Source organism: Talpa europaea (assembly GCF_964194135.1).
Source record: "Talpa europaea genome assembly, chromosome: 6".
Taxonomy (NCBI): domain Eukaryota; kingdom Metazoa; phylum Chordata; class Mammalia; order Eulipotyphla; family Talpidae; genus Talpa; species Talpa europaea.
In genome coordinates, this window is record NC_140072.1 from 14,733,949 (window position 1) to 14,751,889 (window position 17,941).

Sequence of the window (17,941 nt, forward strand, 5' to 3'; positions counted from 1 at the left end):
CGGACCCCACCCCCCCAACCCCGCTCAAGCCACGCCCACGAGCCGTACCCCAAGCGCTGGGTCTACGTAATCGTGGTGGTTCTTGCGCTTTGGTGGACGTCAGCGTGGTTGAGTTCATTCTCTGAAGCCTCACAACCCTGAAGGAGAGCAAGGTAGTTGCTACTATGTCTTGTGCAGTGGACGGAATCGAACCCATATAGGTTATGTGACTTGCGCGGGATCACGAGGCTAATGATGATGGCTAATGGTGACTACTGTGTCAGCCAGGTGCTGGGCCACGTGTTGTCCGGGCGTTATTTTATGATCTCATTTAATTTCAGAGCCATCTTTTGGAGGGATAGCTTTATTAGTCCCATTTTACTTAACAGGAGAGAGCATTAGAGGGGTCACTTGCCCAAGCTAACACAGTAAGTGGAGGGCAGGGCTGGACTCAACCCCAAAGTTTGTGCATTTAAACACCCTGTATATTCCTTCTTAATAATTAGCTTTCAGAATTATTGATCTAATTTCTTGTAATGTACCAGAGAGATTGAAATTCCAAAAAGGAAAGTTATTCATAAACTTCCTCTGGAAGGAACTGAAGTTGATAAGACCTGTAACCCTCCAGAAAGTGTGGCACATGCTATCCAGACAGACTCAGTACTGAGGCCTTTCCCCCACATTTGCTGTAAATATCAACAGGTATTTCTCTCACTAGCACCAAATACCCTCGGGACTTAGGAAAAAATAAAAGACAGCCCCTATTTTCACAGGAAACAAAGTCCCGGAACCTAATTTATAACTGTTTTGACAACAGTTCCAACCCCTCGGTTTTTTTCCTCCAGAATCTTCCTCTGATACTGTGGCAGAGTGTGAACATAAACATTTAGACTTTGCAGTTATTATGGACTTTGATTTATCAGAGAGAGACAGAGACAAAGGGATTTCCAGGGCAGGGAGGAATAGGAGCAGAAGAGTAGGAGCACAAGAGTGGGAGCATGTGGAACTAAGGGATCCATTAGTGTCCTCTGCTCTTTCATTTGTCCCAAGACATAACTCAGTCCTTTGCTGACTGAGGGAATCAAAGGAATAAAGTAGTAAGAGGAATGAAGTGAGGAGGTGGGCTGCTAACGTGGGCAGTGAAGATAAAAGGTGACTGTCCCTCATGTGACACAATCTTAGTTTTTTCTATGCAGGAAGAACTTACATTTTTCTCTTCTCTTTCTCTCCCCCTCATCCAACAACAAAGCAAAAGGAACTAGGGCTCTAGTTTTCTACAACCCTTTCTGGCCCCTCTCTGCACTTCCAGGCTAGAGAATTAAAGCAAACAGCTTGAAATGAAAGTCACTGTTATCAGGTTGATGGTAATGTGAGGGACCTTGTATTCAAGGGAAAGGCAGTATGTTTTCCTCATGCCATACAGTATCCATACAGTCAGCTCCAGTTTGTCCAAGAACCTTTATTGGAAAAATGTCCAAGGAGTGAGGTCACCAGCAGCTGGAGGAGCTGCCAGGTGAGAGGGGAGCACCTGAGGCTCCGTGGAAGACATTGGAGTAGTACAGTGCAGCATCCTTCTCCAGGCCCAGGCAATTCCTTCTATTTGCTGGGGCAGGGGAGTACACGCAGAAACACCCCACTCTGAGACATAGAGGCAAGATGTGGGGGCAGCTGGGGATACTGAGAGTCCTGATGCAGGTGGAATGGGGGCCCCATTTGGGACCTAGTAGGAGAAGACTGAACAGGAGACTCTCTCAGGGACCTGGGGGATGAGAGACCATCTGTTCCACTCCCCAAGTCCAGGGGCACAGACCTTAACAGACCTACCTTTGTGGCCCTGCTCACAGTGGAAAGAGGATGGGTACCGGGCCTGAGATTGTGGGGTGGTATTACTCTCTGGGAGACTGGGATGCTTCAGTCTTGGTCAAATCACCATCTTAGGCTCTCCCTGATAGTCCCCCCTTCCCCCAACCATCTCCAGGGTGTCAGTGCAGCTCTCTTCTGGTTGTTTCTTCACTCATACGTCAATGGTGTTGATGGATGGTGACTTTTTCTGTGAAAGAAAATGACGTGAGTGTCTAATGTGAGGAAGGTAGTAGACTCCTTCCTCTCGGAGCTTCCGTTCTCCCTCTTTTCCTGGCCCCCTTTTGGCTTTCTCCCTTTTCCTGGCTGCCCCCAGGGGGCAAAATCACCCGTCCCTCCCTCCCTGGCCCCACATCACCTGTCTTGTCCCCACTGGCCTTCCCTGAGGACTCTGTTCTGGCCCCTTCCCTTTCTCCTTGGGGTTGTTGTTAGAGTCATTGTCCTTGATGATGTCATACTGACGGCAGAAGAGCCCAATTACAGCTGAAAGATAACAATACAATCTGAGCCTTGAGCTCACCCTCCCTGCTCACAGCCTTGAAGGGCAGTGAGACAGCCACACCATTTCTAGAAAATCCAAGAAGAAAGTCCTTGAATTTCTGGTGCCCGTGCATACTCACCCCTCTCCATCGTCCTTTCTGGGCTCCCAACAGCCTTCACACCATCTCTTCAAACCTCCTGATCATTCCCCTCAATCAAGCATCTCCCCACGCCATCCCTCCCATTCCCTTTTCTCCCAACAACCTTCACCACCTCCCACTGTCACTGAGCCCCACTCCCTCAATCCCCAGCCCCGCGCCAGCTGCTCACTCACCAGCCCACATGAGCAACACAGCCACGATGATGACCACTTCCCCTGTCTGCAGGGGTCGCTCTCCATCCAGACCCTCCACAGTGATGTCTCCTGAGAAGGAAAGATCCCTGGGTTATGGGGAGCAGCTAGAGAGCTATGACTGTGCACGGTGAAGGATGGAGATGCAGGGGATTAGAGTCCAAGTAGACCCATCACTGGGTCCCCCCTTGTAGCCTCTTTAGGAAGCTTTTGGGGGACAGATGGTTAGAGATCAAAAAGCAGGAGGGCTATAGGTCAGGTACTCCTTCGCACAGACTGCAGCTGCCATGAACCCAGGATGGGGAAAAGGAAGCTCAAAAACCCTTCCCCCAAACGATTCATTATCAGTCTGTCTATACCCAGTTCCCTGCCAACCTGTTTTCCTTCCTTTTCTGGCAGTACAATGAATTAAATCATCCTTCTATTCATCTAAGCTCGACTGATGCCTTCTTTGAGGAAGTAAACAAGAGGCTAAATAAAGGCCACATAACAAGCCACAGAATGCAAAGCTTTAGGGAATAGAGACTAGGTGAGACCCTCACCTGGGCTTGAACTGTTTGAGGGTAGCCGGTCAGAACCCTTGAGGGTTCGGAAGTGCACCCGAGGCCCTGGGGGGCTCTCTCCCCGAAGGCCGATGCTCCTGACCTGCACAGTGTAGTCGCTGTCTTCCGCCAAGCCCCAGAGGGCACAGGCCCGAGTGGTGGTGTTCACCTCCCGGATCACACGTTGCCCAGGGCCATTCTGTCTCTGCAGGAAGGGGGGGGGGGAGTGGCCTTACTGCAGGCCCAGGCCACAGGGTCCAAACCATACTTGGTCTTGAACCGTCCATGTGAGATGAAAAGGGCAGCTTGAACCAAGGTGCACCAGCTCCCCAGATTCTCCCACCGCTGGGAGGGGACTTTGAGGGGGAGGAGGAGGTAACCCAAGGAACAGAGACCCAAGGACACAGGTTGGGGGAGCAGAATGATTCATACTTGCTGGGAAATGGAGTAGCCAATGACGATGTTGCCTTCTGGGACGTCCCAGGACACAGTGGCCGAGTTGGCTCTGAGGTGAGTGACTGTCACATTCACAGGAGACGGGGGCCGGTCTGCAGGTGCCAGTGTGTTAACAGGTTAACAGGTTCCACGCACAGGCTAACTCTGGTTAATCCCCACTTCCTCCGCCTTTACTCACCTGCTCGCACAAAGCCCAGGTCACAACTGACCAGCAGGAGGACCGTGGGGCTTAGATAGGGGGAAAGGGGTATCAGCGAAGCCATGGTCCCCACCATGTCCACTGGGAGGCACCGCTAGACATCCAGGCGGGGCTCCTGGAGGTGGCAGGAGTTGTGGGGGGGTCACGGGCTGCCCCAGAACGCTCGGGTGGGGCAGCAGCCATCCCGGGCTGTCCCCCCTCCCCAGCCCACAGCAGCCCCTGATCCCGGCTTTCCCCCTCGCCTTTCCCACCCCCGCATCACCCGGGGCGCCCCCAGCGCGCGGCTCTGCCGGCCCACACCCACCTCCGCCGGTCCTCGCGGGCGGTCAGGCCTCGGGGGGCTGCTCGGTGCCCAGAGGGCGGCCCATCGCCCGACTCCGCGGCGCTGCCCTTACCCCATCCCGGCGCGGGCCCGGCGGGGCGGGCGGCGCGGGACGGAGCTGCGGGCAGAGGGCGGAGGCGTAGCGGGCGCGGGGCGCGGGGCGCGGGGCTGCGGTGCCCCCCGCGCGGGGACCCGCCGCGTCGTCTGGGAGTGCGCTGGGGGCGGCGCCGCGCTGCCTGGCGGCTGGCCTGGCTCTCCGGGGCGCGAGGCAGTGCGGCTGCCTCCGCCGGCCCCTGCAGCGGGATGTGACCGACCCGACGAGCCGGCCGCCGCCTTCTGCAGCGCTGGCCCAGCTCGCTCCGCCGCAGCCCGGCCGGGACGCGCGGGCCCGCCCCGCCCCGCCGGGGCTCTCGCCGCCGTCATCCGCCACCCCTCCCCCTCCCTGCCCCCTCCGGGTCCTCTCGGGGCTCCTCCCTCGACCCTTCCAGAGGCGGCCTCCGGCGCCCCCAGCCCCAGGCGATTCCCGCTCGGTCCGAGAGGCGGGCGGGGGCGTCCGGAGCGGCGCAGGTGCGAGGGTCTCGGCACCTGGAGGGCCCCTCCCTCCCCGGATGAAATCAGCCAAGTAGGGAGCAGGAATTCCACCTCTGGTGCGGGAGGAAAGTAAGAGCGTGGAGGACAGTGGGATCAAAATAGTTGCTTTTTAACGATCTCCTACTTGGAGAGCTGCGTCAGCTCGTAAGTCTTTCCCCCGTTCAGGATGTGGTGCTGGTGCCCTGCACGCTTTCATTCAGCCTTTCATTTATTAAGCAAATATTTGCTGAGTGTCTCTTCAGTGTCTCGCATGTTTGAAGCTGGAATAAAGTGATTATTAAGAGTGATGGGTTTATAGGGAGAAATTTGAAGAGCAGAGACCTGTGTTTCTTGTAGTTCTGCGACTTACTGTGACTTAGAGAAATTGATTGATGTGAGTTTCAGGTTTTCCACCTGTAAATCAGAGAGTCTAAAACCTCCCAGGGCTGTTGTCAGGATCAAATGAGTGCTGGCGAATGAGCTCTCGGGATCTTGCAACACTGTGTGAATGAGAGATCACCGTTAATTTGCACCAATTTGTTAGTTACTTCATTCATTCAATAAACGTAAAACTCTTTATTTCATGGTTTGGCTGGGCATGAGATCTGGATGTGAAGTCCATTCTGTCTGCTGTGTGATCTTCAGCAACTGACTTACCTTCTCTGAGCCTCAGTTTCATCACCTGGAAAAAACCAGGGTGTCAGGATGCTTAGTGCTAATGTATCCATTATATTCACTTTCCACTGCATGTGAGAAGTGCCCTGTTCAGTGTAAATAAACGTTGGCTAGTGTTGTATTCAGGGCAGATACTTTGGTTTCTGGTTCTCAGTACAGTGTTTCTATTTCTGTGGCACTTTTCCTCTGTAATATCCAGTTCAGTGTGTGCACCCTGGGGCTCTGGGGCTTCTGTTGACGTCCCTCTGAGAGGAGAGAATGAAATGGGGCAGGGAGGACTGTGTGGGCTGAGCATGTGATCCAGTTGTGATCCAGAGGATCTGTGTGATCCAGAGGACCAGCTGATGGTACTCTGACTTCTGCTGATCCCGAGAACCCTGATCTCTGGCCTCCTGAGGTTCTTCTAGAACTGGGCTTGGTATTTTCCTGCACTTTGGGGCTCCAGCAACCCTCCCCCGCCCCCCCAGAGGGCACTGTATCTGAAGGGCAAGAGGAATGAACGAACCTTGCATTTTCCTTTCCAGGGGTAAAGCAGAGGCTGGAGGGCCTCCCCGGTGGCGCAGCGGTTGAGCGCTGGGTTGCAAAGCTGCCCGCAGCCTCTGCAGCGCTGGTTCGTTCCCCGGCTGCTCCCCGGTCACCGGAGGAGGGTCCCACATGGCGCGCAGACCTCTCCTGCCGCCCGCTGCTCCCCTCAGCAGTGTACTTCGGTCCTTCTGCCTGCTCTGCTCCCCGCTCTGGCTCTGGTGAATTCTCTCACCCTCCCAGCTTCTGACTGTACCCAGTGCATGTATAAACAAAACAAACAAACAAATAAAGCATGCCTCTATTAAAAAAAAAAAAAGAAACGTTAAAAGCAGAGGCTGGAAAGCCTAGGTGCATGCAAAGAGCACCCCAGGAGCTACCTTGGGATTACTGGAGGGCTGGGCTTAGTGACTGGGAAAGGGTAGAGGCAGAAGTGCTCACAGGAGGTGGTGCTTAGAGAGCCAGGTATTTGGGTTAATCATCATGTGGCTCAGGGAAAGCTCTGCTAGCTGGAAGCTAAGTCAGTAGGAGAGAGGGTTTGTATGGCTGAAGAGGCAGGCATGACAGTGTATCCACAGTGTGGGACCATGCTAGGCACAAAATGTTGCAACATGTGATTGAGACCTTGGAGCCCAGCAAGTGGGAGGTGATACCCCCTTCTCTGTGTTGGCTCTCTGCTCTGATTCCTAGAATCAGTTTTCATCTAGATTTCCTTCCACCTGGGGTACTGTTTTCCTGCTGCTCCTTCCCTGATCTGCTTTCCCTAATAGGCCCAGAGTACCAAGTGCCGGCTGTCCTTTGTATGTGTGTGTGTGGAGTCCAAACCATGTGGCTGCTACACTCCCATCTCCAGGTCAATAGGTGTGTAGAAGAGGCTTTGATTCCCTGCCTATGTCCTTGTATTCCTTCCCTCTAATTGTCTGCCTGAGACAGTGCTGCCAATCACAGAGAAGTCAAACCCACTGACCCAGGACCTGGACAAAGCAGATGCTGAGCAAATCGTTCAATTGCTGGAGCAATGTGAGGCTGGGATCTTCCAGGAAGGCGGGACAGGCAGTGCCTACAGATCAGGTAACCTAGACACATTTCCTGGACTCCGTAAGTAAAGATGCCACCTAGGCCCCTCTCAATCTCTACTCTCAGACCATGGCTCCTAATTCTGGAAACGTGAGAGCTCTCCATCCTTCTCCAGCCCCCCAATCTACTGTCTTTATCCTGGCTTTAGGTCCCTGCCTGGCCTCTCCAGTGACTCTACAGTGAATCATTTTGAATTAGTTCTAACCACAAGGTACCCATGGCTGGGAAAAATTTAAGAGGTGCCTAAGATTCTTCTGCTCCCTGCTAGCTTCTGTTTCCCTCTGCTATTCTTGGCCTCTACCTCTCACTTGTGTAGATCTGTTTTCCTTTCTTCCAGTCCTCCCTCCTGGGTCTTAATTGTCATCTTATTAATCAGTGATACCTATAATAATTATCTGCATGATACTTTGTAATTGACAAGGTATTTTCACACTCCCCTCATGGAAACCTGTGAAGTTGGTGTTATCGTCTTCATTTTTTAAATGGGAAAACACAGACTTAATATATCTACAAATATATCCAGCTAATAATTGCTAAATAATGATGCTTCTACTTATTTATTTTTAGATACTTTTTTTTAAAAGATTTATTTATTTATGCATACAAGAGCTGGGGTATAGGCCAGAGGTGGGGGGGTGGTGTGAGGATTCACCAGAGACAGAGTGGGGAACAGAACAGGCAGATTGACTGAAATACACTGCTGAGGGGAGCAGCGGGCGAGACGGGAGAGGTCTGCCTCGCCATGTGGGCTGCTCCCTGGATGGCCGGGGATCGAACTTGTGCCGCAGAGGCTACGTATTGCTTCATAGTGCAGTGCTTAACCCCTTGCGCCACCAGGGAGGCCCTATTTTTATATACATTTAGATGATGAAGCTGCTTTTTGTCTTATCTGGAGTAAGTAGGGATTGGAATAAGTAGTTAAGTCAGAGTTGAGACTGGTTTCTTTCTCAAATCCTATGTTCTTTTTGCTATATTACACTGCCATCATCTTTTCCCTTCAGTCATTAAAGGAGGGTCAAGAATTCTCCCTAATTCCATTACTTCCATTGCTGATAGAGACAATGATTTGTCCAACCTGAGCTGGCACCTGGCAACCTGAACCTCTGCCCTTCCTCAGGAGCTGAGGGAAGTGGTGCTATTTCCATGCCGATTCTCCAGGTACTCTACTGCCCTCTCTGGCTGCTCAAGTCCCCCACCCCTACCTTCCCACCCCATTCCCCTTTCCTGAGAGCCTTGTGCCACCAGGTTCCCTTTCTCTCTCTAAATGTCAAAGCTCAGAGAAGGGGAGATTGTTCAGCCCCCAGTGGTGAGGTGGGGTTTTGTGGGTGCCCTCCCTCAGGAGTGTTAAAAAAACAACGAGAAAGCAGATTCTTAGGCTCTTGTATGAGAGGTCTGATGTTGTAGGTTTAGGGTAACACCTTAAAGTATCTATTTTGGGGGCCTCCCTGATGACAATCTATTTTGGGGGCCTCCCTGATGACAATCTATTTTGGGGGCCTCCCCGGTGGCACAGCAGGTTGAGCGCAGCGCTGTGGAGCTGGCCACAGCCTCTGCAGCATGGGTTAGATTCCCGGCCAGCCAGAGAGAGTCTCACATGGCAGCCAGCCAGTGAGATACCCATATGGCACTGCAGACCTCTCCTATCTCGCCTGCTGCTCCCCTCAGCAGTGTTTTCAGTGTTCTGCTCCCTGCTCTGTCTCTGGTGAACTCTCTCATCCTCCTGCGCCTCTGGCCTGTACCCCAGTTCTTGTATAAATAAATAAATCTTTTTTAAAAAGTATCTATTTGGGGGAAACATAAAGCCCTCCACTTTTTCCCTATACCAGGCTCCCTTTGTGGCAGGTGAGATGCTCTACAGCATGGCCAACCCAGTCATCCTGTTAGTCCTGGTTAGACTTAAACTTTACCAACTGTTAGGTGTTGTTCTTGATGCCCAGCCAGGGAAGTCTCTAAATAAACCATCTGAGTGGGCCACCTGATCAAGCTGAGGGCCTCCAATCCCTGCAGGGATTCTAGGGAAGGTTTGTTTATGGTTCAAGAGCAGCTCTGTATTTTTAGTGATGATTTGGGGGAGAGAGAGGAGCTGGTTCTAAGTACTTTTTCAACCCATAGATTCCAGGTTTGTAGTGTTACTAGTATAAAGGTATAAATGAGTCTTAAGTACTCTTGACCTTGCTCCTTTTAATGGAGAACTCTCTTTTACCAACAGTGTAAAATCTGCTGCAGTGGATGCTAATTTCAGGCACTGTGACTAAGTGAAAGGAAGGATTTCAAATAATGTAGGCGTGGAGATCTTCCAGTTGTTCCTTAAATCAGTGGCTCCCAATCTTGGCTGATCTTCAGAGTCGTCTGAGAAGCTTTTTAAATATACAGATTTTTGACTCCACTCCAAAAGTTCTGAAGCCAGCTCTCAGGGTGGGTGTGGGGCCGAGAAATAGGTAGTTTTTCAAAAACAAAACTTCTCAGGTGGTTTTGATGGCCAGCCAAGTTTGGGAATCTTGGTTTTAGATCCTCTCTCTCTCTGATTAGCTGTCTTCTGTCTTTGATCTCTAGGAAGTTTCAGAAGTAGTTTGAGGACCAATTATAGGAAACACTTCACACAATATGAGGATGTAATAAGTGTAACTTGTTTGCCCTGGAAGGCAGATGAAAAAAAAATAGTTTAAGAAGGAATGGAATTTTTGCAGAAACATAATGCTAAAGTGAAATTAGGGAGGCCCTAGAGAGGCTCTGGAACTCTGAGATCCTGCCATAATGGTTGATTCACAAGTTATCCCTTAGCCCAGCTGACAGAGGTCAACTGCAGAAGATCTGGTGTTCTAGCAAGCATCTAGCAAGCAAATCCGTTGTTCTCCCGTCTCATTGACATTGTTTTGTTCCTGATTAATTTATTCAAGGAATGTTCAGTGACTGGTAGGTGTTCCTCTTCATACCTTGCAGGTTGGCTCTCTTACTGGGAACTATTATCCCTCCCGAGGTATCGAGGGGTTTACTATTTGAGGCGCTTTCTAGAATCTATGTCCAGGAATGGGAAGGGCTTTCCTCAGACTGAAAATAAGGTGACAGTTTGAATATGCCACATGACAGGCATTTTCTCAGGGGCCTGTAGAGCGGGTGGCTAATGTGGACATGTGTTGTCTTGGCTTTGTTCTAGACTTAAGTTGAGGAATGTTTTTGTTTTTTAAAGATATATTTATTTATGAATACAAGAGCTGGGGTGCAGGACAGAGATGTGGGGGGAGAGAGGATTCACCAGAGACAGAGTGGGGAGCAGAACAGGCAGATGTACTGAAATACACTGCTGAGGGGAACAGTGAGTGAGATAGGTGAGGTCTGCTGTGCCATATGGATTAGCTCTCTGGATGGGGATTGAACTCATGCTGCAGTAGCTGTGGTGAGCTTCATAGTGCTGCATCCTCACCCCTTGTGCCACCAGGGAGGCCCCAAGTTGAGGAATGTTTTATTAGCCCTCAGCCTTGGGGTCCAGGGACATAGAGCTCCTATGAACTCCCAAACACATCTCTCCTGGAAGTTGCTGACCTTTGCTGAATCCCAATGGAGTCTTTGATCCTGACTGCCCTTTGAGGTCCTCCCTTTAGATACTCTAGACCATCTCTTGGTCTCTGTCTCTCTGTGGGCCCTGGGAATGACCCCATTGAAGACTGGAGTCCAACATTTGGACAAATGGCAGGGCAGATGCAGACATCACAAGAGAAACAGGAAGTTTCTCAGTCCTGTAGGAATGCTCAGTCCTGCATTTGGGGTAGAATCTTTCCCCATTCCTCTCCTCTGTCCTCACCTCAGGGTGGCCAACCACTTCCTTGGGGCCTGTGATTTTAGGTTCTCTCACATCTTGTCTAAATTCTTGGCATCGTGTGTCAAATAAATGTTGTCCATCAAATCCTATTTTTTTCATTTCCACTTTCACCTTAAGATGTATTGTTTCTATCCTGACCCTGTCTCTTAAATCCGTAATCATCCAATACCTAAATAGTCTAGAAGCTCTGGTTTAAAGACGCTCTTTTGCATCTATGAGTAAAAAGATTTGATAGAACTGGTGAATTGTTTTGTGTGTCTTTTGTAAGTTTAAATGTCAACTATGGGCTTAAAAGAAAAGGAATGCAGATTCAATTTTCTGCCTTGCTAAGCTTCTCCAAGATTGGGGGGAGCCTCTGGCACTCATGTTTTTTTTCTTCTTGCACGAATGATTCTCACTATCATCATCTGTGCCTGTTTTGACCTTATAAGGACTTTAGTCAAATCCTGCCCATGCCCCTCTGCCAGGGATGGATGGGCACATGTGTGACATCTCCTTCCTCTTCCTCTTATGAGACAGGAAGCCAGGAATTCCATATGACGCTCAAGTTCCAGCTCTTTCCCCTCCCACATGCTCATGTCTCTTCCTCCTCTCCTCTGGTAATACTTGGATCATCTTGTTGCTGTAATCTCTTTACCCATTTGGTGTGTTGTCTTACATATCTGTACCATTATAGTAACTTGCCTCGTTGATCTGCCAAGGGGCATGAAATGTGTTTGGATTGGCAACCTGCTATTGAAAAATGGGGAGGGGGAGAAAGCTTTGGGGGAAAAAAACCCTTCTCTGAAAAAAGCCTTGAGGGAAAAAAACCTCTGAAAAAAGCTTATTCCTGGTTAACAGGAGATCTCGTCACTGTGGCTTCCTCCCTAGTGTCCTTAATGTACCATCTTTCAGACCAGAAGTGGCTTCCTCTTTCCTCTTTCAGTTAAACCCTCAGCCCTCCTCACCGCACACTGGGGACCACCAATACTAGCTTGCATGTCCAAGAGTTGCTGGTGAGTGAACTCCAGGAAACTCCAGGACTTCCTTCCTCTCTCACTTCCTCCTGGGTGTCATCACCTCCTAAGCCCAAGAGCTCTGTGGCTCCTCGTGGTGAAAGGTAGAAGTGCCACTGAGGTCCTGTTACTGGCAGCCCACAGGACTGTGGACCAGTGCATGGGGGCATCTCAGAGAGAAGGATGCTCTGGACGAGGGAGTCAGGTAGAGGGCAGGATGGCGGGGGTGGGGCAGGGACAGGCTCTGCTCTTCCCTGTGCATCTTTCTCTAATCTCCGGCCTTTTCTCACTGGGATCCCTCCTCTCACACCCTGACCGCTGACCCTTTCTCATCCCTGGCAGAGGGGCATGGGCAGGATTTGCTAAAGTCCTTATAAGGTCAAAGCAGGCACAGATGATGATAGTGAGATTCATTCGCTCTACAAGAAAAAAACATGAGTGCTAGAAAAAGGCCAAGTGCACCTAGTTGGCTGGCAGGCCCTTGGCATCTCTGCCTTCATGGAGGGAGCTGAGTGAATCCACACCTTAGGTGCTGGGGGGACTCCATTCCAGACTTTCTTCTGATCCCTCCTGATCCAAACCAACGCGTCTACTATGCAACCACTTTCTACTTGTGATCCCTGGGGGTCCTCAAGCAATGTCCATCTTGCTCTATCTAAATGGGTATTTCAGTCAAATGCACCTTCCTTCGAATCCCCACTCAGTCCTGATCCCTCATCTCCTAGGTTTGTGCTTAGCTGTGGCCTCCCATGTGTATTACTTCTCACCCTTCACCCCATTTACCACTTTCCTCCCAGCTCCCAAACATAGAAACTTCCCTTCCAATGAAGTCCATCACTCCTTTCTCTCTGACCTTGAACTTTCCAGATTTGCAAGATACCCATGGCTTTCTCATTGGTGATCGCAGCAGTGACATGTTTAGCCAGAAGGCTGAGCTGATCAACCAAGTGGGAAGATGTTGGGACTTGGGAAAATGGTGAAGATGACTGGTGTGGAGAGGGTGGGAAAAACGGGGAAGGTGGAGAGAGGTGGGGGAGCACAGAGAGGTAGTCCAGAGAAGCGAATATGGCTTAGAGGTCATGAGGCTGTGGGGGGCATTACAAGGAGTATGGAAAACTTTGCATTTGTCTTCCAAACCTGGCTCTAGTCCAGTGCTCGTCCGCCAACTTGGTGCATCATCTTTGGCAAAACACATCACCTCGCTGAATCTCCGTTTTATCATCTGTAGACAAAAGCTCTGGACTAGATGTTCTCTAAAATCCTCTTTAGTCTCCAGCTCTGGAGTTTTTCATGGGAGGGACCCTCCCATCTTCTTCTACCTCAGGGGGACTTCTCCCAGGGGGACTTCATTTTCATCCTGGATGGTGAGAGGCAAGATGGATGTGGTGGAAGCAATAGAGTGACTCAGAGAAGCTGTTTTTTTTTTTTTTTTTTTCTGGATTTTAGTGAGTGCTCAGAGGGAGGGGCAGGGACGTGTGTCTTGACTGGAACCTGGGGGAGAGCAGGTGGAACAGCCAGTCTTTCTTCTCTGAGACCCTCTCCCTCTTCTAGATAGCCTCTCAAGGTGCAGGCCCTGGTGAAGCAGGTGAAAGAGTAGACCTCCAGTATCCAGGTTGGCACACAGCCCTGTGGGGCAGTCCTTGCCAGTGAGTGTTCAACCTTGAGGAGAGGACCTTGGGCAGCAATTACAGTGAGTGTTCAACCTTGAGGAGGGGACCTTAGGCAGCAATTACAGCCAAGCTTCCTGATGATGGGCTCCTGGTCCTCTTTCCACCTCTTCAGACTCTTCTGAAGAAGCTCTTTCCCTCCATTGTCAGTATGACAAGGCCACTGGTTTTCTTTGAATATGAAGGGAGCTTTGTCCAGGTGTGGGGAATGAGAAGGTAATATCTGCAGTGAGGAGCTCAGAGGAGGAGGAATTCTAACAACTAGAAAACCCAAGACTGAAAAGTAGAAAGATTTGACTTCCACAAAGCCAGTAGGAAAAGTTCCTGTGATATCACATCACTAGAAGCTTCTAAGACAATGGGCTTCTGGGTTCAGTTCTAAGACGCAGGACATGCAGGATAGGCCGCCGATCACCTGACACATGCTCATGTGCTTTTGTCACAGGTAATTGTTGACACTGTGGTCATCACCTGTCTTCAAAAGCTTTTAAGGCACATTTTGTTTTGCAAGTTGTCCTATGCAAAATTCACGGCAGATAATATTACACTGATGTAAAGTGCTTACTAATGAAATTATAATGCAGAATAAGCTCAGATAATTATCATACAAATGATAACCAGTTTGGGTGAACTGTGTACTTGAGTGTGGAGTGGGCATCAGGACATCTGGGTGCCAGGTCAGCTCTTCTGTATGATCCAAGAGAGAAAGAAATATTACATCTCTGCTCCTCCATTTCCTCACATGACACCTCTCCACCATCAGGAGCAGAATCATGACCCAGAGGGTTTGTCCTGGAGAAATGTGGTTTCATTCACTATTCAAACCATCTGATTCAGGAAGCTTCCTAGCTCAGACAACAGCTGGCAACCCATACCCAGAACTCAATGGAAGCCCTTCACTCCTGAGCAAAGATCCAAGGTCCTTAAAATGTCTATCTTTGTCTTTCCTTCCAAATGGTCTTCTTTGGTCACAACTTACTTTTGGGCATATTTTCCACATTCATTCAAGATCTCATGTCTTCTAAGAAGTCTTCTCCAAGCCACATTGCCTAGACCGCGCCGATATGTTACATACCTCTCCACACCTTACAGGTTCCATTATATGGTCATAATACCAATGGACATACAAGTCTTTGGACTTTACAGAATATTTAATATCTCAGTTCTCATAACAATTCCCCTAAGGAATGTATGTTTAATGTCCCCATTGCACAGATAAAGAAGCTGAAACTAGGAGATGAAGGAATTGTTATCATGGACACATAGCTAAGACAGAAGTCAGAACTTGAATCCAGGTCTTGTAACTGTATTTCAATGTACAAAATAAATTTCAACCCTATATATGAGTGGAGTCAAATTATTGTATTCATTTATTCAGCAATTATTTTTAAAGCACCTATCACATGCCAGTTATTGTTCCAGAGACAGGAGATATAGTAGGTGATGGTAACCTGTGATCTTTTTTTAGAACGAACTATAGAAATGATCCCTGAAAGTATAGTCTTACCTGTGATCTTTTTTTAAAAAAAAATATGCTTTTAAAGAAAATAGAAATCATGGGCCTCCCTGGTGGTGCAGGGAGGGGTTAAGACACAACCTATGAAGCTGTCCCCAGCCTCCATGGTGCAGCAGACCTCTCCTAACTCGCCCACTGCTCCCCTCAGCAGTGTACTTCGGTCGAACTGCCTGTTCTGTTCCCCACTCTGTCTCTGGTGAGTCCTCTCACCCCCCCACACCTCTGGCCTGTACCCCAGCTCTTGTATGCATAAATAAATAAATCTTAAAAAAAAAGAAAATAGAAATCATAATAGTAATACATTTTATTGTAAAAACATTAGGAAACACAGAAACCAAAAGAAAAAAAATCATCATTAATCTACTATATTACAAAACAAACAAAAAAATCTAAAAAACTATTACAATTTAAAAAACCACCAATTGTAGACAATTTTTTAGAATGTCTTTCTAGTCTTCTTTTTAATGCATATTTGCATACATTTATACAAAAATAGAACCATTTATAACATGCTATTTTTATCTCCATTTAAAATTATGAACCTTCCTGTACTAATATGATGGCATCATAATTTTTAATGTCAACATAGTACTCCTTTATAGCTACTGAAATTTGTTTATTCTAACCACAATTGTCAGATGTTGTTGATAGTTTCCATATTATGATTTTATTAAAATACTGCCCCAAACATTCATATATATATATATATATATATATATATATATATATGTTTGACTATTTCATTAGGATAAACCTCTAAAATTGGAACCAGTAGGTCAAAGGCTATGTAGTTTTTTAAAGCTTTTGGATACATATGGTCAAACTGAGCTCAAATTGCTTCTTCCCCCAGACTCTCATATATACTAAGCTGCATCTTCTTTCTAATCTTCACTAATCAGCAAAACAAAAGGCATTTCAGTGTTTTTTTAATTTACATTTCTTTAATTACTATGGAGATTGACTAAAGATATATATAGGCCATTGAATTTTTTTTCTTTTGTGTACTGCTTCTTCATGTCTTTGGGGTATATTCAACCATTCTTTTGGGGGTATTTTTTTTCTTACTGGCCTATAAGAATGGGTATAAAATAGCTAGGACAAAGCCTTTTTGTTCTTGTTCTGTACTTTCCCCAGTTTATTATTTTGTTTTGCTTCTATGTGTTCGAAATGATTTTTACATCATCAAATCTATTAAAACTCTGTCTTTTGTGTGATTCAATTTTTATCTTCTAAATGTATTGAGATTGTTTGAAATAAGGAGGTTTTCAATAGGGTTTGTAAATTCTTTACTGTAGAATTTTTTTTAAAAGATTTATTTATTTATTTTATGCACGAACCAGGGTATAGGCCAGATGCTCAGGAGGGTGAGAGGATTCACCAGAGACAGAGTGGGGAACAGAACAGGCAGACTGATGAAATACACAGCTGAGGGGAGCAGCGGGTGTGACAGGAGAGGTCCGCTGTGCCATATGGGACCCTCACCAGGCCCGTGGGGATTGAACCAGTGCTGCAGAGGCTGTGAACAGCTTCACAGTGCGGCGCTCAACCGCCTGCGCCACCGGGGGAGGCCCTGTAGAATTTTTTTGATGTAAATTCCCTTCACACATATATTTAAAAAAAAAATTCAAACCTACAGAAAAATTGCAAGAATAATACAAGGAATACCCAATTAAAATCTGGGAACCCTATGTGAAAGGAATTAATCGATGAGCAATTAGTGAGCACCCACCAGGTCCCTAAAATAACCTTCTCAAATGACTGGAACCAGCCAATCAACTGGGGGAAAAATGCTCTGTGTTCTTGTTCTTTTAGTTCCTTCTGTTTCTGAATTTTTAATTTTATTTAAAAACTGAACCACTATAATTTTTTTTCACTAAATCTATCTTTATTGTTTTTGGTAAGTCTCTATCTTAACTTTTACATTGCAAATTAAATACCTGAATTGGTATGTGCTGTAGCTGTAAAACACACACTGTATTTCAAAGACATAGTACAAAAAGTATTGTAAAATACCTCACAGTTTTTAATATTGTTTACATGTTGAAATTATAAATTGACTAAGTTGGATTAAATAAAACATTATTAAATTTTACTTTTTGAATACAGTTACCAGAAATTAGAAAATTTTATTTTTTTAAACGATGTATTTATTTATGCATATAAGAACTGCACTGGGGTGTAGACCAGAGGTGTGTGTGTGTGTGGGGGGTGTGTGTGAGAGAGGATTCACCAGAGACAGAGTGGGGAGCAGAGCTGGTGGATCTACTAAAATACACTGAGGGGAGCAGCAGGTGAGACAGGAGAGGTCTGCTGTGCCATGTGGGTTGCTCCCTGGCTGGGGATGGAACCCATGTCGCAGTGACTGGTGAAAGCTTAATAGCGCTGTGGCTTAACCCCTGTGCTACCAGGGAGGCCTGAAACTAGAAAATTTTAAATTACCTATGTGATACGTTATATTTCCATTGGAGAGTGCTGAGTTGGACAGCTAAGAGGTGCTGACAAAATTTGGTTATGGAGGATACTGGAGTGTATGAGTTCAGTTTTAGGTTACCAGCCTATGGGGTTGAAGGGACATGGCTAAAAATGTGCCAAATTTGCCCTTCATTCTTCAGTTTAACCCAAACAGTCTAGGTCTGTCATTTGGCTTTACCCTAATTTTCCCTTAGGCCTGGGATTGTGAGTTTAGGATTGCCTACAAGGCTGCATTCTCTACTGCCTCTAGAGCCAATTCCAGAAGCCCAGCCTCCATTCTCCTGCTTCTTTATCTTCCCTTGACCCCATTCTGAGCTGCTCTGGTCTTCTGGCTCAACACTCAACTTACCATTTTTTCCGCAGTGATTCTTTTTTTTTTTTTGTAGGACCCTCGCCGGCGGTCCCACAGCCCAGTGCTTAACCGCTGTGCCACAAGGGGA

General features: G+C 47.7%; 2 protein-coding genes across 2 annotated transcripts; one reads left to right on the forward strand and one right to left on the reverse strand.

The window, feature by feature from the left end:
• Positions 1-1,940: 1,940 nt before the first annotated feature.
• FNDC4 (fibronectin type III domain containing 4) lies at positions 1,941-3,932 on the reverse strand (the record flags this gene model as incomplete). The annotated part of the gene is made up of 6 exons (XM_084235186.1): positions 1,941-2,029; positions 2,198-2,322; positions 2,654-2,743; positions 3,214-3,418; positions 3,646-3,761; positions 3,848-3,932. 6 exons carry the CDS (start codon positions 3,930-3,932, stop codon positions 1,994-1,996), a joined length of 657 nt encoding a protein of 218 aa, XP_084091312.1. The 3' UTR covers positions 1,941-1,993.
• A 2,626-nt stretch (positions 3,933-6,558) lies between these two features.
• Positions 6,559-13,962, forward strand: GCKR (glucokinase regulator; the record flags this gene model as incomplete). The annotated part of the gene is made up of 5 exons (XM_084236019.1): positions 6,559-6,603; positions 6,887-7,028; positions 12,714-12,793; positions 13,629-13,729; positions 13,959-13,962. 5 exons carry the CDS (start codon positions 6,559-6,561, stop codon positions 13,960-13,962), a joined length of 372 nt encoding a protein of 123 aa, XP_084092145.1.
• Between the last annotated feature and the right edge of the window lie 3,979 nt (positions 13,963-17,941).